This window comes from Mchenga conophoros, linkage group LG1 (assembly GCF_057382185.1).
Source record: "Mchenga conophoros isolate Kocher_MC1m ecotype Shallow Benthic linkage group LG1, M_conophoros_male_GT1.1, whole genome shotgun sequence".
In the NCBI taxonomy this organism is placed as follows: domain Eukaryota; kingdom Metazoa; phylum Chordata; class Actinopteri; order Cichliformes; family Cichlidae; genus Mchenga; species Mchenga conophoros.
Genome location: NC_140526.1, coordinates 30687220 through 30715171, shown reverse-complemented (window position 1 = coordinate 30715171; position 27952 = coordinate 30687220). Strand labels below are relative to the sequence as shown.

At 42.4% G+C, this 27952-nt stretch overlaps 1 protein-coding gene across 2 annotated transcripts in view; it reads right to left on the bottom strand.

Annotated features, from left to right (window-relative positions):
- Positions 1 to 142: 142 nt before the first annotated feature.
- adamts7 (a disintegrin-like and metallopeptidase (reprolysin type) with thrombospondin type 1 motif, 7) overlaps positions 143 to 27952 on the bottom strand; it is an 89951-nt gene continuing 62141 nt past the window's right edge. For both annotated transcript variants that reach the window (XM_085274618.1, XM_085274628.1), the window contains exons 20-24: positions 27598 to 27750; positions 24814 to 24987; positions 23720 to 23866; positions 22901 to 23063; positions 143 to 5205 (exon numbers count right to left, since the gene is read on the bottom strand). In XM_085274618.1, the coding sequence (XP_085130744.1) occupies positions 5063 to 5205; positions 22901 to 23063; positions 23720 to 23866; positions 24814 to 24987; positions 27598 to 27750 (780 nt within the window). In that variant the 3' untranslated portion in view covers positions 143 to 5062. The remainder of the gene's footprint in view (positions 5206 to 22900; positions 23064 to 23719; positions 23867 to 24813; positions 24988 to 27597; positions 27751 to 27952) is intronic.

Genomic DNA, 27952 nt, shown 5'->3' with positions numbered 1-27952 from the left:
ACTTAATGACAAAACACTCACAGACTAATTCAATGAATGCCATTTTCTCCACATTTATTGTATGGGCTAAACTTTAATGGTTCATTAAAGTTAATTATACCACGGTGTAAGTGCTGTGAAAAGATGCTACTTAACAATCTGATTGCTTCAGTGTGAACGTGTTTAATGACTACTACACATGTGGCATTATGTCCATTCAACATAAGTGGTTGATCTTATGATTGGAAACCAACAATTTCATTAAATGTACAGAGATGAATCTTTAAAAATAAAACAAAGTACAGGAATAAATCACTAACAAACTAAAAATAAAATAAAAAACAATAAAAAACAACTATGCAACTAAACGTGGCAGGTATGTAAAGTTCTTTACTCATCTAAATTGTCTGTAAATATAAAGGTTGTACATGTCGAAGTACTGGCTTGTTTTTGCCTTCAAAAATAAGAAGAACTACTAATGAGAATAAATGAGCAAAGGTGTGAAAAACAGAACATTTTATCTTAGTGGTAACAGCAAGGCTGATATCAAACATATATTAGTAAAGTCTGAGTTTCATGCAAGTGTAACCTGAGTTCACCTGTGCCTTCCCTGTTATGACATATCAAAATGTTGTAAAAATACTATGTCTGCTCCAAGATAAACAACTACCATTAGCATGCCCAAATACTACCTAAAGTAGGCCAGGCATAATATCCATTACTTTGAGTTGCGATATAAATAACCCTGGTCTCTAGGCCTAATGTTTCAGTGGTGTTAATTGGCCCCAAATGCTTTTATGTCAGTGCTTAGTGGTTTTGTCCCATCCTTTACTGGAATCAGACAGATTAGAGTCCTCATCCATTAGCCTGTTGTTTGGTAAAAAATGAAACATGCTCCCTTCTACACACATCAATAACCACCTGGCAGGTTTACCATCTAGGCTTCATTCGTCATGGTTATATCTTAAATTTATCTTAAATGTCACAGTCCTTGGCTCTTTGTCATGATCCGGGCAAAGACTTTTCCCTATACAAAGTTAGGAGAAAAATCATTACATGTGTAATCCAGCAGCATGCTTCAGAGGTATTTCAATGGCCTATTTCAATGGCCTTTGCAGTTACCAAATTTTGGTAACTGCAAAAGTAATTTACGAGTTCTTTCATTTCCCAAGAAGCTGCTGCTTTGAACCACAAGTGAGTCCAGCATTAATCTCGTTGATAGTCGCACAAAACACCAAAACGTTTACATGTTTACTTGATATCAAGTTGGTAAATCTGCCACTGCATACATGTTAATGCTACAGTACTGTGCAAAATTCTCAAGCAACGCCTCATTTCTTTATATTTTGTTAGGAAAATAGGACGTAGGTGCAGCAAACACATGGAAATACAGTATATAAGGCAAAGCCAGTCTGTACCTGTACTCTTGTACAATTAATACATTTTATATTTGGTATGAGCACCTTTATTCTTCAACTGAACTCTTAGGCAAGCTTCCTTCTCATTTCTTTAAGTAGTCTTCTAAGAATAGTTCTCCAGGCTTCTTGAAGGACATTCAAATCTCTTCCTTTTTTGTTCCATTCTGTCAAAAATCATCCCTCACTACACTAAAACTACACTACAAGAAAGTTTAGGTGTTTGGAAGCAAATTTTAAAAGGATGAGGGGTAGATCGAGACATTTGCACAGTGGTGTGCAATAACATTAAAAATGTGTCAAACAGAGCAACAAGCAACTAAAAAGCCAGGGGTACACAATAATCCTCTGTAATTGCAAAGTCATCATACATTCTGATGATGTATGAATCTTTGATAATAACAAATATATAAAAACTTGGCATTCACTGGACAGAATTTTAGGTATTACAATTCTTTTCAGCTACACTACATACATATGTAATTTGGTCTTTTTATTGTGATTTTTGACAAAAGGATATAGATATGTGGTGATTTTTCCCCTTTACTCCTTATCATCACTTGTTTAATAGCTTTACAGAAGCTTGCTTATTCGTTTTTAATCATTAGATATGTAAGACCATATATGACAGCACTGAACTGAGAAATCTGAGTTACTTTCCAGTTTCTGAAGAAAGTTTTTAATGAATATGTAATTATCATGAATTCTCATAACAGAACATGGCAATAATTAAACACCTAGAAAAGTATAAAATACCACATATTACTGATTCTTCCACTAATTTACCCTTCTGAATCTATTGTATTATGATGTGCTATGTTATCTTAATTTCCCTCCATTCGACCATTATTTTAATCAAGAGTTATTGTTGACATCAAATGATCCAGTACTCAAGAAGTTAAGGCACTGGGCCTGCCAATACCTGACACAATGTTTTTTTTTTGGCTATGTGGCCTCAAGCACCAGGTATTGACTGCAGCTTTTCCTTTTGAAATTTACATTTTACTTTGTAACTTTAAAGTCACAAAGTAAAAGTTTGCTTAAACTGTCCCTCGAAGCGATTACAGTATAATAATCACAGCATAAAACCTAAGCTTCACATCTCTGCTCGCTTGTCAAAATTTGGAAGAGTATTTGCTATCTTGGAACCAAAGGTGACCCTATTTGAACAGTAGGAACACTATGTTTGCAGGTAAAGCTAGCTAGCTCGATTAGCGTAGTGTATCCATAGATTGGATAACATATAAACAAAATTCTTCGATTTAGTTTAATAAACTGCAGCAGAGACTTCATGTGGGCAAGTTGCTAATTAAATAAAGCCATGCACCGCCATCTGATTATTTATTTTCCACAAAATTTTCACAATAAAGGCTCGATATCCTTTTGAGACTTTCCAAAATAAAAAAGGAAATAAATACAAATTGCGCTTGCAAATTCTGTCAGTGCAGCAACTGTTTCTCTGTGCTGACAGAGGGAGAGCATTTTTTGGTAAAGGTCATTATAAATAGAATTTCAGAGACTAGCTTTAACTTTTTATTGAAATCATTTTTCATGTTCGCATGTGTAAACATTACTGGGTTGCACACATCTCCTAGCCACAACACAGCCACATTCAACATGTCTAAATCCAGAAGTAGCTCCTTCAGTCTTTTCTGGACAACACTGATCAGTTATGAACGGCTGATCTGAATAAACTGGCAGATGTGTCGAGTTCCTCTGTTATCAGGGTCATGTCTGTGGGCTTTTTATCAAAGGCAGCAACTGCTATAATGAATGGTTTATTGCTTATAAGGAGAGCATTTAATGTTACCAGTCTTTGACATTTTTTTAATCTTGATTTTAAGTGCTTTTCAAAGGTGTTTAGACACATTCTGTTTTCAGTAAACTCTCTTAATCAACTAAATTCATCATGCTTCAGAAGAGAAGTGCCAAAAACACAAGCACAGGTCTTTGGTAAGCCATCTTTTTTCATGACCTTCAGGATTTTCCCACCTATTTGTCTTCTTCCTATCCACAGAAAAACTGAAGGCTAATATGCATTCTCTTGTTTCCATTTAACTGAAAACCACAATCAAATGCAGATTTTGTGATGTAACCAAAACTACCAGTTGCAAGATAAATGCAGAGAGTGGGGGCGTGGTCACTAAACAACGGTGGCCTTCATAAGTCATGATAAATGTTAAAGGTGTAGGATTTGAAAAGAATGAAAATATTTCTGAATTTTTAACAGCCTGCATTGGTAGGAGAGCACATTTATAGCATGTCTAAACCTGAGAGCCAAAACACCCACAAAAAATTAGAAATATAGCTGGTTAAAATAAACTGAAATCACACTTTAAGGGACAGGGCTCTGCAAACAGTCAGTTATTTGTTACTTAGAAAATATGCACCACTTATTTTTTCTTTATGACATCTGTACCACTTCATGCTGTATGTAAAACCACAGTGAGAGCTATATCCTGTCGGTTCTAACGTGTACAGTCTCCGTTGCTGTCCAAAAAATTAAAGCACTGTACCAGCCATAAAGATACAATAAATGAGTGGTTTGTCTATCCGGTTGTTCAGTCTGACGTCACTAGCCGTGTCTGGGTCTAAACTCCGCTGCAGGTCCATATATCAAACGATCACCATGGCATTACTGAGAGTTGAAAAACTGTCTAAAGTCTTTCATCTGTAATAAAATGATCAGCGTTCTGCTCTACCAGGTGTAACAATTGAGTATAACATCCAGGCATCCATGAAAACGGAATTTATGACATTTAACGGAGTTAGAAGTTAGCAGGGAGTTAGCTCGCTAGCTTCTATCTAAATACAATATAGCATGTCCTGACTGCGGGGTTTTGGAAACAAATTAAAACGTACAGCTCTGTTATCACTTCCAACATAAATGAAGACAGAAAACTAAACAGCAGTGACGTTTGTAGGGTTACTGAAGTTTGGCTAGCTGGTATATAATGATGTGCTACGTGACCGCTAGCGACACAGCTATGTTAGCATAATATAAACAAGCTAACTTTTTTTCGACTCGATAAAAGTTAACGTGAGTGTTCTCGGTGGTCAGGAACAAATGTAATCGCATGGCAGGATGCTGTAAAAGGACCAAACTTCAGCCAGGAGAACAACTGAGATAATCCATCCACAATACGAGGTTAGTCATTCATATACTGCTGCATGGGCTGGGCTGTAGTTACATCCTAAGGTTTTAAAAACTGAGCTTAAATAAATGATTAGCGGTAATAAAAGCCGAGGGAGGTCAACAGGGATCACTGACTGTTTTAGGAGCTTTTTGAGATCAAATAGAAGAAAATACATAACATTAAACATGTTAACAACACAAAAGCCATATTAAACGCAGACTACTTTAGACCCGGAAGTAGGATTCGTCGCGTCATCACTGAACAACCGGATATCTAAAAATGCATCATACTGCTGGCTACATTGATTGGATACTCCCATGTCTAATGTAACAAAGAAATGTGCAGCAAACAAATATTTACAATCTCGCTACTTTGCTTGTTCAATTTCATCAGCACAAACATGCAGAGTCCAGGTGTGTGTAAGATTCATAACCAGTCCGTAGTTCAGAAAAAGGGCTCAGATTGTTGACTTTTAATGATGATTAGATTACATCACTCAGTGGTACAATCAGTGTGCTTGTGAGCTGCACCTTAGCTGCGAGGGCTGCTGAAGTGGGAGTGCTGGCTGCAGGATTTACAGCACTGTGCTTGTACGTTGGGGAGGTGGCAACGGCCGAGCCATCGAAGTGTCTGACAGAAACGAAATGTCAGCCGATCGTGGAGACAGACTGTTCCTGTGTAGGTGAGAAGCAAACAGAGGTCACACACGCAAAGGTTAAATACAGACCTCATTCGGGACACACAAAGTCACATTTACTGACAATTCAACAAGCTGATATATAAGTAAGCAAGACCCCCTGAAATGACACATAGAGTGGATACAAAAGGGGATTAATAAAAGGAATCAGTAATTTTAATTTGTTCTTAAGTACAGGAGAAATAGTTTAACCTCGATTCTGAACTCAGAAGTATAAAACAAATGTGGAGATGAAATCAACTAGCGGCGTCGTGTGATCTCGTAAATGCCTGCTTTTAAGCATCAAAAGCACAATAAGTGTATTAAGGCAACTCTTAACACTAACGTGGGACTTCAAGTAAAAACACAGCTTTATGTCTACTTAGGAAAATTAACTTTTTTTCAGCTCCAGATGTAATTATTGCCTAGCATTAGTCCGTGCTTTCGTAAGCATATTTCTAATATATTTAAAGACTGGGATCACATTTTCCACAAAACAATCGGACTTTGAGGTGTCTGAGATGTAAGCTGATAAATCCTGAAAGAATGTTAAAAAAAAAACATCAGTGTTGTCAATCCAAACTAATGGTCTTTTTATGCTGGAGAAATAGTTGATCAGCGGTACTCATGTGCCCCTTTATTAACACTAATTCTAGTGCTCAGTGTTGCTGTTGCATTGTCTTCATTTGTTTTAGACAAATTAAGAGTTTCCTGTGACTGTGCTAAAGTACTTCTTGCACCAGACCCTTAGATATTCTAGACCCAGTGCATATTGTCAGAAATTCTTATTTCATCCACCAGCAAGGCACCCTTATACCATTTCCTACATTTTGTTTCTGTCTACTCTCTATATCTATATCCTGTCCAAAAAAGGCTAAAAATGCCCCCAAAATAAAAGACTGGGATTGTTTGTGACTGAATGTGGTTAAGTTGGCAATTATATCCCATTTGCTATGTGATAAAACAGCAGTTAGCTTTGATAGAGAAACTTTCTAAATCTGCTTCCATCTACATATACAGAAATTCATCACACAAAATCCCTCCGCAGTGATGTAGCTGCTGGAGGATGGCAGGTAAATGCGCCTCTGTTTAATGACACTTTCATATAGAAATCTAGCCCGAACACAACGCTAACTAATGCCCCTATCGAGATGCAGACTGACTCAGATTGATTGCAACATTTTGACAATCTGTCTGTGTTTATAAATTAGAAGCTGAGCTCCATTTCATGTGATGACATCTGACGACTTTGTATAAGCAGGAAAAAAAATAAAGATGGATCTCACACAATGGAGCTGTATTAAGCACAGAGTTAGCATGGAAAGGAAGAACATTGACCAAAAAAAAGGAATGTGTTTACCTACTTTAGCCTGTGAAGAAAGCTTTAAAGTGATAAATGGACCGGCATTTGCATAACAGATTTCTACTGCTAGTGTGCACTGAAAGCACTTTTATAATGCAAGTTACACTTGATTGTTGTGCGCACACGGTCATACCAGTGGATGCATGGGTAACATTTTTTAAGAGCATCTGAGGAGCTGGGTTTTTTCTGCCTACCCTCCTTTTTTAAACACCCACCACTGCTGAAAAAATATTAAGGAAGAGAGGGACGAAAAAAGAAAAGCAGAAAGAAAACAGCCCACACACCGCTGCTGAAATCTCCGTTTTGGTGGTTAATATCAACATTTTGGAGCAACAAAGGCAACTATTAATGGCTTAAACAGACAAAAATATTTCAGTGCTGTAGATCCTCCGCCTTTGAGCCCATCCCCTCAATCGAGATGACTACAGAGGGAAAGCAGATGTTAAAGGCAAATGTGAAAGGGGGGAAAATGGTGTTAGATAAAAATCACCATTGCTTACTCAATATATTTTTATATATCGAGGTGGCCTATCAAGATAAAAATGTTACTTTTTCTTAACAACACACTGTACTAGTCTGTACTCTAAATATGGTTATACTATTTAAACATTTTCTCTGCATAATATAAACCTAAACCCACCGCTCGAGGTTCTCAAAACTCCTCTATGTAGAATTTGCAATGTCACTCAGTTCAGTTCACAGCTGCCTCTCAGTGCACAGTATTTCCTGTTTACTGCGCCTCTCTTTCTATTCCTCTTTCTGAAAAGAATAATAAACAACAAAAGAGAAGAGTGGGACTATGGGACTCTTCAGTTATATGTATTTTTTCACGGTCTGTGAATGCAGGCTTTGGTTGGATGACAGTCTGCAGTGGATGTGTCTCTGCATCTGTGAGCTACTATCTATAAACTGTACAGACATAGATATTCTAGAAATATATTTATATTATAAAGCTAGTGACAAATAAAAAGATAAAAATGAAAATAAGAGTTGAATGACCTAAAATATATAGAACTAAAACATTTCACATATAATAAATAAATGGAATAAAAGTTGGTATTTTTTTTATTATTATCACTTTATTAAACAGTGAAAGTTAACAACAGTTTTGCATAATGTAGCAAAAGCAACGTTCTGAATCTGTTGGACTTTAAATGACAAACTTTCTTTCACCACTGACAAACAGCTATTTGTTTAAATTAGTTTGGGGTAATTATGTTTTTGACACTTATGGGAGAATTAGAGCCAAGCTGGGAAAAAAGATTATCTTTTAAATTTCATTTGCATATTAATTTCAGTTCTCAGTTTTCATTTATTTAGGGCTTTTTCTGTGCACTTTGTCAAGGACTCACTCTTGTTTAGCTCTGAAAGAGATGCCTGCCAAAAACAACATTATGTGACAAGTGAAAGTGAACCAGAACACTAGTTATGCCTTCAATATTGTCATTTTCTACAGTACTAGTGCAGTTGCAGTTACACTGAGATTGTGTGTGGATATTTTACATTCTCGCGGCCGCCTGACCTCCCACATCTTCTCATTACCAAACACCCGCTGAGTCTGAAGTAAATCTGATGAACGAGCGATTACAGTTCTCTCTGTAACACCACCGATGATGTCGATGTCACAGCACAAGAGATTTTGATGACGATGCCTGATTGCATTGGGCTCCCAGGAACATAAAAAATAGTTTTTATTCAAATGCCATAAAGTTTGAAACACATGAGGGAACCGTTGTCCTACATTGTGATTTCAAATTGAAGACTTTTTTTCCTCTCACGTCAAATGAAGAAACGGAAAATGTTTCTGCTTGGTCTGTGGAGTTCAACGGCAGCTGGAGAATCGTTTCATGTTTTTGTGGCCTCCAAACTCCTCCACTGGTGAATGATATACCATTTCAGTAAAGTATGCATGCTCTCTGAGGGGCATGTGGGCTGCTAGTTTGCAGATGAAATTGAGGAGCGGACCCCACTCCCACGCCCTGCCCCATATATGGCACTTATCTATTATGTACTCCAAGTTTCGGTATTTGGATTTTAATTTTCAGTAAAATATGACAGATATTATGAAACCAAGACAGATACTTTTGCATGCAAAAAGTTATATGAAAACTTCATTAGTATCCTGCATTAACTCTGTGCTTTGGGAATGTTTGTCTGCAGACAGACGCTTAGACTGTATGTAGGTCATGCATCTGCTTGACCTCCCACTATTCTCCCTGTGGCCTTTCCCAGACAACATGCACAGACTGCAGAACTTATGTCACAATGTTGCTGTGCTGGCCTACAAAATCCCTCTGCCCTGCCCTGAAGATACAACAAACAGCAAACAGCACATGTCTACTGAAGCAACAGTCCAGCATTACTTCAAAATGAACTCGAGACTGACAGATCCCCATCCAAAGACCAGCACCCTCTTATTTACCTAACATTATAATTGTTGCTGCCGTCATAGGCAACTCTCGCATTTAAGTTCATTTTATTAGATAGTTAAGGTTAAAACAATAAGTAGGTGAAATAATAAATAAATAGTAATTCATGTTTTGTTGATTAGATTTATATGTTTAAATGTGTTATTTGTGCTAACTGTGCAATTAGGATGGAACCTTTTCTATAGTTCCGTCTGTTGTTGCAAAGAGGGCTTTTTTTTGGCTGTCACACTCAGCAAGCTAATTAAGAGAAGAGCCGCGAGGTTTGCACGTCTACAGAAAGTTATAAGAGAGTGCTTTTTTGGAACTCCCCACGATGTAAAGATGAAAGTTTATTCCCTTTGAGTGAGGCCAATGAGATAAATGTTTTATTTTGTTTATTATCGTTGTATGTAAATACGCGAGTGTTGCGTGATATTCCAGTGCAATTACCGCAGTTTGAGGTGTAATGTGTACTTTATTGATCATTTTGTTGGAATGTCTCATCAGATATAACACTTAAGGACTTTATTAAGAATATTCATTTAAGTTTGTATTTCTTTTAGTTCTGATGGCATTCTATCGGCTGTGGTGGACATCATTACATGTTGAGGCATGTCGCAGAATCCTCCTGTCCAAAATAAATGTCAGGTTAAACGCAAAGAACAAGTTGAGCTTTAATAAGACTCGAGGGGAGTAACAATAATAGCTAATCTCTCTGAAAGAAGTGGTGTGCCATTTAAACAGACAAACAAAACCACAAGAAATATAACCTGCAGGCTGTCAATACTTAATGAAAACAAAGCGGCAATTAATGTTTATGCTTACAAAAAGTAAATGAAAGAAAAATCTCCAGGTTTAAGTGTAAATTATGATCCTACTTCAGGCTACACTCATACCTTGAAGTAGGCCTTATATCTTGGGTTGCTTTGAAGTTGTGATCGTGCAAAGCACAAATGCAATTCACTTATGACAACATGACAATAAATAAATAAATAAAGTCAAGATGAGAGAAGTGTCTTAAAAAAATTGGCAAAACTGTGTCACTGACTCCGTGCTAGATCTAGATTTCACAGAAAAATATCTATTTCTAGCACATCATCAATCTGCTGCCACTTTTATCAACAAGAGCACAGTGAACCCTGAGAGGCTGACAGAAGAATGTTTGAAATTAAAATGTAAATAAGCTGTTTAATAACCAGCAGATTACCCGTAAAAGTACACTATAGATGGCATATATGGAACTTAAATAAATAAATAAATGGGGAAAAAAAGTACATGTGTAAGTTTTTGATGCATCACATACAGGTTTCTAATGTTCTGCTTACAGGTAACGTTCATTTTAATGCTATACTGTGGAGGTAAACACAGACGACACGAGAGCTCTCGATAAACACTGCTCGTTTATTACTCATCACCACAGAACTGAACACTTTCCCTCCAAAACACAGCAACAACACTTCCTGAGAACTGGGTGTGAGTGGAGCCCTCCAGTGGTCCACCACACATGCCCCCCCCGAACACCCAGTAGGGTCATCCCCTAGTCCAGAACCCTTGCTTTAATTAAACGTCCAGAACGGCTGAACCGGGGAGGTGGAGAGCTGGCGGAGGGGAAACGAGCCTGAGGGCCAGGCTGGCACGGGCGGTTAGGAAAAACTGAAGGTAGCTCGGGCCCCGCCAGGTGGGGGGCGCTCCCAGAGGAAGAAGCAGGGTTGTCCAGTCCAGTGGAAGGCGGGCGGCCACGGCGGGGGGCCTGAGCCGGCACCACCTGGTCATCCAGAAGCACATGTGCTGGTTTAAGTCTGTCAATAGAAACAGCCTCCTGCCGACCCCCAAAATCCAAAAGGAAATGCTTCCGGCCCGGTTGAATAACCCGAAAGGGGCCGTCATACAGTGGACGCAGCGGAGGCCTATGAGCGTCATGCCTGACAAAAACAAACTGCGAAGAGTCCAACGACCTCGGAACAAAGGTGTCAGGCACACAATGGTGCACTGGGCCAGGAAGAGAAAACGAGTCTCTTGGGGGACGGAGAGATAGCACGGAGGGAGCGAAGCACGGGGGTGGGCTCTCAGGCAAGAATTCCCCGGGGACCCGGAGGGGCTGACCAAGGACAAGTTCAGCCGGGGAAACCCCAAGCTCTTCTTTAACCGCGCAGCGCAACCCCAGTAAAACCCATGGAAGGCGGTCAACCCAGTTGCCATCTGTGAGAGAAGCGCGGAACGCGGCCTTAAGCGACCGGTGGAAACGTTCGCACATCCCGTTGGCCTGCGGGTGGTACGCAGTGGTGCGGTGGACCTTGACCCCCAGGCCGTCAGCCATGGCAGACCAAAGCTCAGAAACGAACTGGGGGCCCCTGTCTGAGGTAATGTCGGCGGGGGGACCGAAACGCGAAACCCACGTTGACAAAAATGCCCTGGCCACTGCTGCTGCTGTAGTGGACGCCAGAGGCACTGCCTCAGGCCAGCGGGTTGTGCGGTCCACTACAGTCAAAAGGTGCGTGAAACCTTGTGACTGCGGCAGAGGACCAACCAGATCCACATGCACATGATCAAAACGCCTCCCTGGAACGCGGAAGGATTCGAGGGGCGCCTGTGTGTGCCTATGGATCTTAGCGCGTTGGCATGGGATGCACGCGGCTGCCCAGTCTTTCACCGATTTACGAAGGCCCGGCCAAACAAACCTAGAGCTGACCAGCTTGACCGAGGCCCGGACGCCTGGATGAGAGAGGGCGTGTACGGAGTCGAAAACGCGACGACGCCACGAAAGGGGAACTACAGGGCGTGGACGGCTGGTGGAAACATCGCAAAGCAGGCTAGGCCCGCCGTTCCACAAGGGTCTGTCCTCCAGTACAAGGCCCGTTTGCGCAGACCGAAGGGCAAGGACGTCCGGGTCGGCCTGTTGGTCAGCGGCCATAGCCTCAAAGTCTATGCCAACATAAACAGGAGAAACCAGCACGCGGGATAGATAGTCAGCCACGCAGTTGGACTTACCAGCCACGTGCTGAATGTCCGTTGTGAACTCGGAAATGGCTGCCAACTGGCGCTGCTGGCGCCTGCTCCACGGATCAGAGACCTTGGACATCGCGAATGTCAAAGGTTTATGATCGACGTACGCGGCGAAGCTCCGACCCTCGAGAAAAAAACGAAAATGCCGTGTGGCGAGGTGTAGGGCCAGCAACTCCCTGTCAAAAACGCTATATTTGCGCTCACTGTCTCTAAGCGTGCGACTAAAAAAAGCGAGCGGTTGCCAGACACCGGAGACCCGCTGTTCTAACACTGCGCCCACTGCCACGTCCGACGCGTCGGAGGTCAACGCAATCTCCGCCGACGGAAACGGGTGGGCCAGCAGGGCGGCGTTTGCCAGCGCGGTCTTGGCCCCAGAAAATGCCTGGATGCGTTCAGGGAGCCAATCAATCGGGTCCTTAGCTGTTTTACCCTTCAAGGCAGCATAGCAGGTGCGCAGCTCTGGGGAGAAAGCGGTTGTAGAAATTGACCATCCCCAAGAACTCCTGCAGCGCTTTAACGGACGCAGGACACGGAAAAGCCGAAACGGCCCGGACCTTGTCTGGCAACGGAACCACACCGTCAGCGGAAATGCGGTGGCCCAAGAAATCCAGAACCGGCAAGCCGAACTGGCACTTGGAGGGGTTGACGATCAGGCCGTGTGCCGCCAAGCGCTGGAAAACCTGATGCAGATGGGACGCATGCTGACTCTCAGAGCAGCTGGCCACCAATATATCGTCAAGGTACACGAAGACGAAAGGCAGCCCGCGCAAAACGGAGTCCATCAACCGCTGAAAAGTCTGGGCGGCGCCTTTCAGGCCGAACGGCATGCGCAAAAATTCAAACAGGCCGAAAGGGGTAATAACGGCAGTTTTGGGGACGTCTTCGGCGCGCACGGGAACCTGGTGATACCCCCGCACCAAGTCAATTTTAGAAAAAATCGAGGTGCCGGCGAGGTGGGCGGAAAAATCCTGGATGTGGGGAATGGGGTAACGGTCATTCTCCGTGACATTATTCAAACGGCGAAAATCCCCACACGGCCGCCACCGACCGTCTGACTTGGGCACCATGTGTAGTGGAGAAGCCCAGGCACTATTCGAGCGCTGCACTATGCCGAGGCGCTCCATTGCGGCAAACTCTTCCCGAGCGACGGAGAGTTTCGCGGGGTCGAGGCGGCGCGCGCGTGCGAACACCGGGGGACCGACCGTCGGAATATAATGTTCAACCCTGTGCTTCGTTGCCGTGTTCGAGAAATTAGGAACAGTCAGTGAAGGGAACTCCAAGAGCAAACGCTGAAAAACATTCCCTGAAGTCACTAAATTAGCCCGATTCAGGGGCTCGATGGCGCGAGTGAAACAGGGCATTGAAGAAAAAGACAGTGCATCGATTAAGCGTCTGTTAGCGACATCGACCAGCAGTCCGTGGGCACAAAGAAAATCAGCGCCCAAAATAGGTACAGAGCTAGCGGCAACAACAAAGGTCCATTGGAAATCCCGACCATGAAAACAAACAGTCACGAACCTTTCCCCGAACGTTGCGATGGGAGAGCCATTAGCCGCAATAAGCTGCGGTCCGCAGCCTGCTGCTAAACTGTCGGCTCCGGACGGGGGAAGGAGGCTCTTCTGGGAGCCAGAGTCGACCAGGAAACGTCTCCCAGAGCGCGAGTCTTCTATGAAGAGCAGTTTTTCTTTGTCGCGGCCGCTACAGCGCGTTGGCGGGGTCCATGTCCTAGGGTCGAAAAAGCGCAAGGCGGCAGGCAGCGGCGCGCTCCGGCGCCAAAACGCTGATGGTAGAAACAGAGGTCCCGTCCGTGGTGGTGGTGTCGCTGTGTCGATCTTTGCCGTCAGCGAAGGATCGGGTACGTCGTGGCAGGTCAGCGGGGAAGTGGAAGGCGCCGCCGGCGAGGCTGGAACTAGGTCGTGATCGTGGAAAGTGCGGGTAGCCAGGAGAATACGATCCGCGTCCTCAGCCAGGGAGCAATAATCCTTCATGCCCAGAAGCGGAGAGTTGGCGAGGCCGGCTCTCACGGCCGCCGGCAGCTGTCGGAGGAAGATGTGGGCGAAGAGGAATCCCCCGTCATCCGGTCCGAGAAGGGATAGCATGTGCTCCATCAGTTCGAGAGCCGTACCGCCACCCAGGCCTGAGAGGGAGAGGAGCTTCTCGGCTCGCTCTGCGTCGGTGAGGGCATAGCGCCGAAGAAGCAGCTCCTTAAGGGCGGCGTACTTCCCTCGGGTGGGTGGGTCCCGGAGGAGAGTCAATGCACGACGGGTGACTAGCGGGTCGAGAGAAGCCACCACATGGTGATATTTCGTGTCGTCAGCCGAGATGCCACGAAGGGCGAACTGAGCCTCCACATGCACGAACCACGACGGCCAAAAGTCCGGCAGCTTGAGCGCCACAGCAAACGTAGCTGCAGCCGGAGGCAGAGAGCTGGCGGCTGCTGATGCATCCAGAGCGGAGTCGGCGCCACCATCGGACTGCAGCATGTTCGAGTCAGGGGTCACCAATGTGGAGGTAAACACAGACGACACGAGAGCTCTCGATAAACACTGCTCGTTTATTACTCATCACCACAGAACTGAACACTTTCCCTCCAAAACACAGCAACAACACTTCCTGAGAACTGGGTGTGAGTGGAGCCCTCCAGTGGTCCACCACAATACGTCTGTTTTGTGAGGGCATATCCTCGAGGATTTTTTAAGCTACTTCTGACAGTACTTGATGAGCTCATACAATCTGGTTGACCTCACCAAAATTAGACTTGAGATGTATAGCGAGTTCAGTAACAAAAACCTGACATATTCAATAAAAGAAAAAAACAGTAAAAAAAGTAAAATTTGATTATTGACGTCCAAGGAAAACATCCATATTAATTCTGCAGTCAGAGTTCATGATCAGGACTTCAGAGCCTCTGCTGTGGTTAAGGTTGTGTGTGTGTGTGTGGGGGGGGGGGGGGGGGGGGGGGGGGGTGTACGGTAGTCTGAGCTCTTAAAAAGAGCATAATTAACAAATCCAAAGGGAGAAAATGCCATGCTGATTTTGTCCCAACGAATGCATCCCTGCTTCTAAAACACGTGTAATGTCCATGTGAAGGATGACCTCGCATCAATTTCATCTCATCTTGGTGAGAAGCACCCACTGCTTCCTAGTAGGATATTAATGACACACAGCCTCGGTAAATTGTCTGGCATACAGGACTCAAAATATATCTTGGTTTCACGCAGCTCCACACATGTTTTTACACGTTTTTATGCCACAGCACAGCGCATTCACAGTGAAAGTCAAAGGGGTTTTTTTCTTCTTCATCTTCCACTCCACGTCTCATCGGATTTTAATTAGAGAAGCTTTTGGAAATCATGAACTGAAATCAATCATGAAAAAAAAAAGGGTTTGATTTTTTGGTTTGATTAGACCGTCTGTTAAAATATCACAGTGATAAATTGACATGAATCCAGATTTCGTAAAATTTCAGATGGCTTGTTGTCTAATTCATATCTGAAAAGGTTCCCGCGCTTCCCCATCACTGACCACGCGAACGCACACCACACCTTTGAATTTGTGGCTGGAATTTAATGATCGTAAATCTTATCTTAAGAGATAAAATATATAGATCACTGAAACGCGTCTCCTCCATCGCTTTACATTTCTGTCACGCCTGGTCCCCTGTTAGCAAGAAATGTTTATGATCTATGTCCAGTTTATATTTGTGATCACTCTCGCTTTGCTGCAGCGAGTGAATGGCACTGAATTAATACCCGTCTCTAAGCTCTGATGTGGAGTGATACTTCAAGTGATTAGACAGGAGAACTGCTTTATGTCACAAGAAATGGGCTCATTTGAACAGATGCAAAAACAGTGGTGCAAGGTCAGACTTAAATCCATTAAAATCTATTATACTGCACACTCCGAATATTTTTTTTGTTCATCATCTTCAGTATTTCCTTCAATATCATCTGTTTAAAAAGGTCATGACTGAAGCTTTGCTGCTTTTATGTTTCCTTGGTGATCCTAATAATTGTTTACAATAACATCCTTTAATGTCATATTTAAAAAAATATCATAAGTCAACATTTAAAGTGTAGTATCATTAGGTTTTCTCCACTTCATGTTAGCTAGCACACAATGAGTCACTGGTTTTAGTTTGATATGCTATAATTACACCCTGATAACGACTGTGTTTAGTCTGTTCCTTCCCATTCCATGCAAGGCCACCTGGGTTGGCTGGAAGACTGTTTACTGTCTCAGCTGAACTCTGGACACGTACACACATACATATACACTGATATGCACACACTCATCCCCACTACCTTTCCAAACGCCTTCGATGCTTATTCCCTTCCGATGCTGCATCCTTTACCCACCCCTGTTGCTTGTCATGTGTTTCTTTGGTGTATTAAGAGTTTTTTCATGTGCTTTGTGCAGAGGTGTTTTTTTCTGTTCTCAAACTGATCTCCCTGCTGGAGCTCAGTCTGGGGGGAGTTATTTTTTTCTCCTTATCTTTCCTCGTGTGGTGCATTTTCCATTGTTGTACCTCTCTGACCTGTCTTCCCCATGTGATGTTTTGTGTAATGTATGTATGGTCGGAGGGTAAGATGGCGCCGCCATTGCGTGCAATAGGTCGGCAGCCTTATGAAATTTCCCCTTGTGGGACTAATAAAGGTATATCAATCAATCATGTGCGCTAGGAGCTGAGATGTTCCTGCTCTGTACTCCAACACCCTGACAGGGCATTAATCAGCTCAAACAGGCTTTATTGACAACAGGGAGGAAAAAATAACCTTTGCCACCATCTGATTACCTTATTCCAATGAAAATCCACAAACACATTATTGACTGTAACTGAGGGTGAAACACAAAGCTAACATGGCCAAATATTTGCTGCCACGTTACACAACCCTCAAATATTTATCATTACACTTTTACTCCTCTGTGCTCTCAAAATGTCAGCAAAGATGGCATTCAGACTCCAACAGGCTGCCCTCTGAAGAACACTGTGATTTCATTTCTGATATATACAGCAGAAATGCCAAAGAACTGCTGTGGCCCAGATCAAAACAACTGAAAGTAAACGTGCAACGGGTGATTGTTTAATGACAGAAGACACGCATGTAAACAGGAGATGTAGTAGTGATGGACAGTCTTTGGAGGTTAGTGCCTTTTATAAAAGCGTGTTCTACACTAAACACCTTCAGCGCTACTGTTATAGCATAACCAGGTGTGAGTGGGCATGCTTCACCTCACAGGTACACACTGAATAGTTGGGAGTGAGAGAACCACTTATGTTATAAAACGGCTGCTATACCTCACTCTGTGTAGGTGACCTTCGTCTACAATCACCTACAGTAATGAGAGGCTATTGTAGAGCCAGAATGTACTTAATAAAAAAGATCGAAAGTGAAAACTTTGATCCAACAAGAATGAGTAAAAAAAAAAAAAGATGATGCACAGCCAGCAATTCTCCAGTTTTGAATGGAAGCTTTGAATGTAAATATCTCCTTCTTGGCTTCGTTTGAAAAGGAAGTTTCAGTTCATCTTGTGCGTGCCCGGTTAACAAAGAAGGCCTTTCAGGCTAACGTACTCAGTCTTTCCACTTATTTTGTGATGTGGCACCATTAAAGAAACGCTGATAGATCCTCTGTTGCAACGGTTTTTTGTAGATTTGCTTCGATATCACCTTGTATATCGAATGTAGCATCATGTAGCATCATGATGCTAACGGAGTCGTGGCTAACATCGCTAACTCCGGACACAAGCGTGACACTACCGGGATTCCAGCTGCTGCGAGCGGACAGGACCAGAGACAGCGGTAAGAGGAAAGGAGGGGGACTGGCAGTTTTTGTGAACGACAGATGGTGTAACCCTGGGCACATCACTGTAAAAGAGCAACTCTGCAGCAGAGACATTGAGCTGTTAGCCGTTAGCATGCGTCCGTACTACCTGCCCCGGGAGTTCTCGCATGTTATCGCGATAACAGCGTATGTCCCCCCCTCGGCCAACGCGGATGCAGCCTGTGACTCTCTCCACTCTGTGGTCAGCAGACTGCAAACACAATCACCGAGAGCCCTTCTCATAATATCAGGGGACTTCAATCATGCCTCACTGGACTCCACACTGCCCACCTTCACCCAGTATGTGACCTGCCCAACCAGAGTCAATAAAACACTGGACTTACTGTATGCCAATGCAGAAGAGGCATACAGTTCATCACCTCTCCCTCCCCTGGGCAGATCTGATCACAACCTGGTGCACCTTATCCCTGTGTATGAGCCCTTAGTGCGCAGGGAGCCACCAGCCACCCGCACAGTACAGAGATGGTCAGAGGAGAGCGAGGAGGCTCTTAAGGATTGTTTTGAGTCGACTGTGTGGGAGGTGATTTGTGATGACCACGGTGAGGACATCGACAGCCTTACTACATGCCTTACTGACTATATAAACTTCTGTGTGGATAACACTGTACCTACCAGGACTGTACAGTGTTTCTCCAACAACAAACCTTGGATTACCCCAGAAATTAAAACCGTCCTCAAGCAGAAGAGGAGGGCCTTCAAATCCAGAGACAAAGAGGAGTTGAAAAGGGTGCAGAGAGAGCTGAGGGGACTGATAAGGAATGGGAAGGAGAGCTACAGGCAGAAGATGGAGAACCAGCTTCAACAAAACAACGTTGGTGAAGTCTGGAGAGGCCTCAGAACCATCTCGGGCCACAAACAGCAGAACTCTCTGCCTGGGAGGGATGTGAGATGGGCAAATGAACTGAATCATTTCTTCAACAGATTTGACTCAGCCATGAGGCAGTCTGCAACATCGGCTGCAGACTCACCCACCCCCACTGCTGCTGTTCCACCTCAGACACTTCACACCTCCTCTATTCACCCTGCTCACTCCCCCCCACCCCCAACAACAGCATCCAATACACACTCAACACAAGGCTCCAGCCTGTCTCTCTCAACCACCCAGGTTAGGAGGGAACTGAGGAGGATTAATGGCAAGAAGGCAGCGGGTCCAGATGGCATCAGCTCGAGGGTCGTCAGGTCCTGCGCGGACCAACTGTGTGGGGTGATGGAGCACCTCTTCAACCTGAGCCTGAGGTTGGGAAGAGTCCCACAGCTCTGGAAAACCTCCTGTGTTGTACCAGTGCCAAAGACTTCACGCCCCAAGGACCTCAACAGCTACAGGCCGGTGGCTCTGACATCCCACCTGATGAAGACCCTGGAGCGGTTGGTCCTGGCTCAGCTTCGGCGCCTAATAAGCTCATCACTGGACCCACTTCAGTTTGCCTACCAGCCTGGCATTGGAGCGGATGATGCCGTCATTCACCTCCTACATCGTTCCCTCGCTCACCTGGAGACCGCTGGAAGCACTGTGAGAATCATGTTCTTTGATTTCTCCAGTGCCTTCAACACCATTCTTCCCTTGGTTCTAAAGGACAAGCTGGTGAACTCTGGAGTGGACCATCACCTCACTACCTGGATCCTGGACTTGAGGTAGTCCAGGATCCAGGTAGTGAGGTGATGGTCCACTCCAGTGAGGAGTGAGGTGAGGTGACCGACCACAGTATGTGAGGACTCAGGGCTGTGTGTCGGACAGGGTCGTCTGCAGTACGGGGGCCCCACAGGGAACGGTTCTGGCTCCGTTCCTCTTCACCATCTACACTGCAGACTTCTCCCACAATTCCACCCAGTGCTTCCTGCAGAAGTTCTCTGATGACTCTGCAATAGTCGGCCTCATCACTGATGGGGACGACAAGGAGTACAGAGGTCTGACCCAAGACTTTGTGGACTGGTGCCAGCTGAACTACCTCCAGATCAACGCCAGTAAAACCAAGGAACTGGTGGTAGACTTCCGCAGGCACAAGCATTCTCCACTGCAACCACTGAACATCCAAGGTATGGACATTGAGGCTGTGGACAGCTACAGGTACCTTGGTGTTCATCTGAACAATAAACTGGACTGGACTCATAACTCAGACGCCCTCTACAGGAAAGGGCAGAGCAGGCTGTACCTGCTGCGGAGACTCAGGTCGTTTGGAGTGGAGGGCCCACTCCTGAAGAAATTCTATGACTCTGTTGTGGCTTCTGCTATCTTTTATGGCGTGGTCTGCTGGGGCGGCAGCATCTCTGCTGGGGACAGGAAGAGACTGAACAGGGTGATCCGAAGGGCCAGCTCTGTTCTAGGATGCCCTCTGGACCCAGTGGAGGTGGTGAGTGACAGGAGAACGGCGGCTAAGCTGTCATCCCTGATGGACAACATCTCCCACCCCATGCAGCAGACTGTGACAGCACTGAGCAGCTCCTTCAGTGGGAGACTGCGGCACCCACGGTGTGGGACGGAGAGATTTCGCAGGTCTTTCCTCCCCACTGCTGTCAGACTCCACAACAAAGACTTTAACTGATCAAGCACACACATCCATACATATGCAATAATACTAAGTGCAATAATCCTTTCTGTCATCGTTGTATTTTTACTCAGTTGTATATAGCATTTGTATTTGTATTCTATTTTTATCTTATTGTATATTTATTTTATTTTATTCTACTGTGTATAGTATTTTATTTTATTCTATTCTGTACAGTTGTGTACTGTATTTATTCTTGTTGTATTCTAGTTTTTGCCTCATAACTTTTGCACTGTCCACTTCCTGCTGTGACAAAACAAATTTCCCACGTGTGGGACTAATAAAGGTTATCTTATCTTATCTTATATTATTTTGTACTATAAATAACAATTGTAATTGAATTTTATTATTATTTTCATCACTATTTTGATGGCACAATACAGGTGGGAAATTGAGCCAGCTATCTAGCCACGCAAGGCTCAACTGCAAGAAACAGACATCACATAAAACTAAGCCACCCACATCACTGGGTTTGTTTTCTTTTAACCCCTTATGCATTTTGTTCCGCCTTAATGTCACTGGAGATTATGTCGGAATTACAATCTTAACTCATGCTGAAGCTCCACGTAATTGCCATTTTAACCAGTACCCTCACACCCAGAAGAAGAAGCAGTGGTGGATGCTAGATTTGAATTTCATGTAAATTACACATTATTTCTGTCTGATCACGTGTTGCATATGAGTTTGTTCTGTCACAATACATGACGCAGACCTACATTTTGCCATTTGGCGTGCAACTACTGTAAAAAAGCTGATTGGTTCGGCTGGAACAAGAGAATCGTTGCTTTGGAGCGCTTTTAAAAAAAATCATAATATGACATTTTGAGTAATTTAACATGTTTAGAACCAATTATTTGCTATCAAACACAAAAGGAAACACACCAAAAAACAACCCACATCTGCTTCTTAATCAGTTTCCTCTACTTATTTAAAATATCAGATTAGCTCGGGACTGGAGCCGATCACACAAAGATATTTAATGGCTGCAGGACATTGGCAGTGTGTTTTGATCATTCTTAGTTAATATTTCTTTTGTTCATCATCTTCAGTATTTCCTTCAATATCATCTGTTTAAAAAGGTCATGACTGAAGCTTTGTTGCTTTTATGTTTCCTTAGTGATCCTAATCATTGTTTACAATAACATCCTTTAATGTCATATTTAAAAAAATATCATAAGTCAACATTTAAAGTGTAGTATCATTAGGTTTTCTCCACTTCATGTTAGCTAGCACACAATGAGTCACTGGTTTTAGTTTGATATGCTGTAATCACGTGCACTACTCAATAAACCAGTACTATGCTAATAAAAAAAAGGAGCTGAGATTTGATGTTCCTGACAGGGCATTAATCAGCTCAAACAGGCTTAAAATTGAATTAACACTGACATATAATATTTAGGGAAGGTTTAAAAAAAAATCCTGTCTTAGTGAGAACAACTACACTTGCTGGCAGCAGCAAAATATAAATCTGTTAATCCTCACAATCTTTTTAATTTAATCTTTTTAATTGAACCGTCTGCAACAGGCGCGCAACAGTCTTTAAGTGCTCTTTGTAATCATTGATTATCACAATAATTCTGTTAGTGTGTTACATAAATAGAGGATTAGCTGGATAATCATTATAATAAACATAAACACACATTATGCAACACTTAATTCCAAAATAGTTGGGGCACCGTGTAAAATGTAAATGGCAACAAATGGATGATTTGGAAACCTCCTGAGAGCAAATTTTAATCGAAAACATGGTTAAAGTGAGACATTTTACTATTTCATACATAATTTCAGCTCATTTTGAATTTGGCAGTAATATATCCCAACAGGGTTCACTGTGGCATCCATAAATGCAGGTTAAACCTTTATTGTGCAGACAAGCAGCCAAAGGTGAACACAATCCAGAAATGCTGTCGTCTTCTCTAGAAAACCATTCTGTCATTAGTTATTTTTATGTTTTTACACTTTTTTAAATTCTGAAAACATGGATGGAAAGAGACCATCTGGCTTGTTCTCAGGCAACAGTCCCTATGACATTTGCAGTTTACAAAAGGGCCATCAGTGCTAAAAGGTATATAACGGCTTTAGAGGAAAATATCCTCCATAATGTCTTTTTCCAGGGAAGGCTGTGTGCGTTTAAGCTAGACAAAGCTAAACAAAAGTGCCTGCTGCAGCTATCGTGGCACGGCTTGGCAGCAGAAGACTCCAGATTCGGAGCATCATGATACAAATAATACGACAAAGAAGACACGGGACTGTTTAGCAGCAAGAATCCTCTATCAAACAAGAGTGGACCAACATTCATCTCCAAAACTCCAGCAGCTGGTCTCCACAGCTCCCAGATGTTTACCGACTGAGGGGAGATGCTTAAAATGGCACATCTTCTTAATTTAAACACTGACTGTTTTATATGTTGTACTGTGGACAACATATAAGATTCGGCTTTTATTTACATTTTTTACAGCGTCCCAACTTTTGTGGAATTGGGGAAATATTTAACCAAATAACCATATTTTTTCCTTTCGAACGTACTCACCAGGCTGTACGCTCTCACACTCTTGCGTGTTACACTTTCGGGTGCTCTCAGGCGGTGGCTCGTGGTGACATTGAGCTTGATCAACTTCTCCATCTGTCTCAGCCCTGGTGTCAACACATTTAATAAGTCGATGCTGCACTCCAACTCCGCAAGAAGTTGAACACTGCAAGAAGAGAGGGAAACAATTTTAATGTGTTTTAAAGGCAAGTAAAACAACGTTTATCTTGTACAATAATATCAGTGTTCCCCAAACTCTTCTCCGAGTTTATGATTGACAATTAAGGGCCACATTTCAACTGACACCAGTTAGACTATTACAAGACGTGCAGAACTGCTTCAGCTGTCAGTTAGGAGGATAGTATATTTTTGACATTCTCAATCTAAAAGGTGAATCTGAGAGGCTACACTGCCTCAGCGCTCCTGATTGGCCCTGATTGACTGATTCTGACCTTACTGATTCTCCCTAAACTCTACTCAAACACTTGTGCTCATGTGGGTGTCTCATGAAATCCCCTGAAAGATTCTGGTCGTGTGACCAGGTTACATTGGCAATACACCGTGAATAGTCTGCAATGAACTCTTTTATAGGATTGCAATTTTTGTTTAAGGATTTCTACTTCAGGAAAAAAAACAAAAAAACGCTGTATGAAATGAAGTATGAAATATCCATGATAGCAGGATGGACATCAAATTATTTTGTAGCCTTCTATGCAAGGTAATCATGATCCTTTCGTACCTCAAGCAATAATGCTTCATCAACGACAGGGATGTTCTCGTGATTTTGGTTTTTAAATGCAATCAACAATGCCTTCGTAGTACCTGTCCCCATGATCCGGTAAGCCACTGAGCACAAGGATGGCTATTACATGACTGGATGGTGCTGGGCTCGTGGTCTCTGTCGCATTGATCCTCCTCTGGACAGGTGACGATACGCTGCTGCTGACCTCCTCCGCACACCTCAGAGCACTGAACAACCCAGAGCACAACAGCAAACACATGGAGGCTGTAAATCTCAGTGTTTAGGTTGACTGATTGATTCTGTGGATTTCAGACATTAAACAAATCCAAGGGGATGTTGAAAAATCCACAAAACACAGCACCGAATTTTAAAAAAGAACAGTAATCCCCCCCATCAAAAACACCGAGTACAACAAAAATAATTTGATGGCTTAAGTAAAAATTGAAAATAGATTCCATAAATACGCCACAGCCTGACACCTATAAGGCTCTTTGGTTTTCAGCATCTAGATGTGTAACCACAGCCTTTCATAGCATTGTTAAAAGAAAATAAAACATCACGGCTGTGTTACTGGCACAACACACCTACACCAAATCATGACAGCCATGTGGACGCACCTCTATTATCTGTCAACTATATTGAGGAGCATGGCCATATTGTACAAGTAATAGAAGCTCTGCTCTTATACTTTGAAGTGTAAAGCCTTACAGCCTTGACTGAGATGACTGCAAAGCTTAGACGCAAGAAGAAATTTAAATTCAACAAGGAGTTACTACAGATGACATTTAATGCCCTTTTTTCCCTCTAAACTTTCCAAGAAGCTAATTTTTTAAAATTGATTTGATAAAAATTTAATTGTGGAGGCTTCTTCGACATTGATAAGCCATTAACTGTGACCATTTTTGTTACGTAAAGATTATCAGGTAAACCACTTAAAAGAACAAAGTCTTTGTCTTTAACCCTGCAGCCAAAGTCATATTCTTGAGTGCAGGCAATTATAGACAAACACAGTGTGTCTACCAGCTGACTCTTTCAGATTTTTTCTTTTTTCCACTACAATGATAAAATCTAATGTTGCATTGCCTTCAATTTTATTGAATTGAGAAATTTTATCTGTGTATACAGAACTGCTTTTCATCACAAAGTCACTAACCCTTTGTTTTATATTACTGACCTGACCCCAGGAGGAGGTGTACCATTCAAGACATGGCTGAAGGTTACAGGGCATCGTTGTTTGGGGCCTAGAGGACATGGCTCGGCAGTGGAAAGGTCGAAGGGGTCTTTGGTCCCTCAGGTCAAAGCACTGAACCTCCCGCAGTTTAATGCCGCCTTCACAATTCTTGGAGCACTGTGAAAACACATGGCCCAACAATTAGAGACAGAGTAGTCTTCTGGCACATGCGAATTTGACCACGTGTTTTTTGTACCAGCAGACTTGCTGCAGTTTCTCTACATTTAAAGGCCTTTAAGCCAAACTGTTGTCTTTTCCACTTTTTGTTCATCTTTTTTCTGTTGTGCCTGAAAGAGCACATGCCAGTAAGCAGTAACTATGTGTTGTGTTGAGCTTACCAGTAATAGTTTTGTGTAACAGTTGCGAAACGGCTGCAATTTCAGCGTGTTAGCCCATTTTCAATGTAATGTTAGCCTTGAGCTAACTGCTAGATACCTGGGGCAAATATTCAGTAAAGTTTTCGGGATATGTTTTGTGTTTAGGTGAGATGTGCATGAAGTTTAATGACTCAGTGTTTGATATTGTAAAAGCAAGTCAGTGACATCATAAATATAACGTGTTGTTTTTTTCTTTCTGTATCACAGTGCTTCTGACAGTAAACACTTAAAACGTACCAGCTGACTCCTGGATGCGGACTTGTTGTTAGAAATCAGCTTCACACCTTAGTGAAGGCAGAAAAGGCACAACTTCACTTACTTCCAAGGTCTGCAAAGAGCAGAAAGTCTAAAGAGGATGAATCATCAGCAACACTTTCAGTATAAAGGGCAGCTTTATTGTCTTGCTCTTTATTAGCTTGTAGCCTTCATTAGGGTAACCCATGAATATAAAGAAGCTTATTTGCAATGTGATTTTAATGTGTTTTTTCCACCCCAGAAAGCTGGTATCTAGTCAGGCTAGTCAATGGATGGCTTTAAAAATGGATTACCAGCAATTCTTGTTGCCTTTAATTTAGTATAACTTAAACCAGATGATCAGAAGTGTATTAATCCATGAAATCTTTAAACAAGCACAACTTTCTTCTCATTGCCCAACCTGTCCAAAAAGGTACAACTTTAACCTATCACTCTCAGTTTTACACAGAGAGCTGGAAACAAGAAGATTTAACACAAACAAAATGATGGTTTTCTTCTGCCTTTTGTACCATTTCCATATGGTGCTCGTTTTCTTACCCAAATCTGCGTTTACAGAACTACACAACTCGATTTCTTCCGTTGTATGGAACAGGTCCATTGCAAAAATATTTTCACATCACTCGTTTCTCTAGTGCTGGTTTAGCTTATTGGGTTGGACAGACGACCCATAAGTATACATGCATTGGTCTTTCTTCTGTCTTCTCTCTTCTACCCCATTACAACAGAGTCAAACTGTCTCTGTATGTATTATTGTAGGGTCTACCTTACAATATAAAGTGCCTTGAGGCGACTGTTGTTGTGATTTGGCGAAATATAAATACAATTGAATTGAATTGAATTGAATTGGGCACAGAAACAATGGTCTAGCTCTTTTTTAAGAAATCTTTTTGTAAAATGAACACTCGTGTTTACTTGAGGCAGATTTATTTATGAATTGTTTTTTTATAAATATTTTATAAATTAGCAGTTTTCTTAGTAAGCATTTCAGGCTCCAATATCTAACAGCCAGTAATGATATAGATGAAAAACTTGGTTTACTTCTATGAAAAGGTAATATGTCTAAAGTCTGCACTAAGATTGAGAGTATGAATCCATCCTCATGGGGAAAAACAAAGGTGCCATGGCAACAGGATCTAACACTGACCTCCCCGGGGAATGTTTTCATATTTCTCTTTGCATTAAACAAAGTCCGATTCAGTTTAAATTGGTACATCATTTGCACTGGTCAACGGTGAAACTTGTAAAAAAACATATCCTAATGTTACCCCAGCATGTTTACATTGCCACGAAGCTCCAGCTACTGTAGCTCATATGTTTTGGGACTTTGGAATTTTTGAAGATTTTCTTTCAAAGCCCTGTCATTTTTGTGCAGAAAAAAATAACACTGTACATACATCTTCATTTTCAAGGTCTCTTTTTTTAGAGCTCATGGTTCCTGCAGCACAACCAAAAACAATCGCTTTTGCATCTTTATTGGCCTGAAAACATTTTCTCTCTGACAAACCTCCATCTTTCAACATGTGGATGAAAGAAACACTTTCTGTGACTTTTCATGGAATGTGTAAAAAAAGAAAAGGCGGCAAATCACAATGCAATGATGTTTATTCCTTCCATAAATGTATACTAGCTTTATCTTATTCATATCCACCTCCATGTATTATATCAAAGCTGTTTTCTTTTTCTTTCCATCGTGTATCTGTAATCCCAGGGGGTGGGGAACATTGCATCGGTTTGTTTGTTTGTTACTGAAAAACTATAAAATACGACTGCAAAAAAATAAGTCTACAGCCACGTCAGAGTCTGCATGAGGCTGAGTAAACACGACACTGAGCTCAATGCAAACAAAACATCAAAATGCCAACATGCCCACATGCCCACTAGAATATCAGACACAAAGCTTTGACTTGCAAATCCAGTCGGAGATATTCAGAGTTCAGTCTAGACCAAAGTCGTAGACAAATCACCGTTGCCTAAAATCCTGCCGTAATAAAAAATAGTAAATAGAAAAGTCCACCGTATTACAGTTTTATTTATTTAACTTTTGATTTGTATATGATATATACATATATATGATATATAAAACAAGTAGTCTCACCTTACTCCATTCCCCAATTTTCCATGTAGAGCATGGGCGCAGGTAACACCTCTGGGCAGGTGCGGGCCTCTTTGCGGGATCACAGTCCGACTGTGATCCAGTACTGCAAGTCAAAGTTCTCCAGATAGCACCGAGTCCACAGGTGGTGGAGCACTGCTCGTAAACATAATAACTCATATTAGAATCATTTTGTGCTGCACAATTTGAGGCTGGATGCACAAAGAAAACCAGCACGCACAAGAAAAGCTTGTGGATAAGAACACATTTGAAATTTAGAGATGTTTTCGGTATTAAAGCAGTTTATTATGTACGTTGACGCTTGCTGTGTTAACCCTAGCTCAAATCCTGTCCCTAA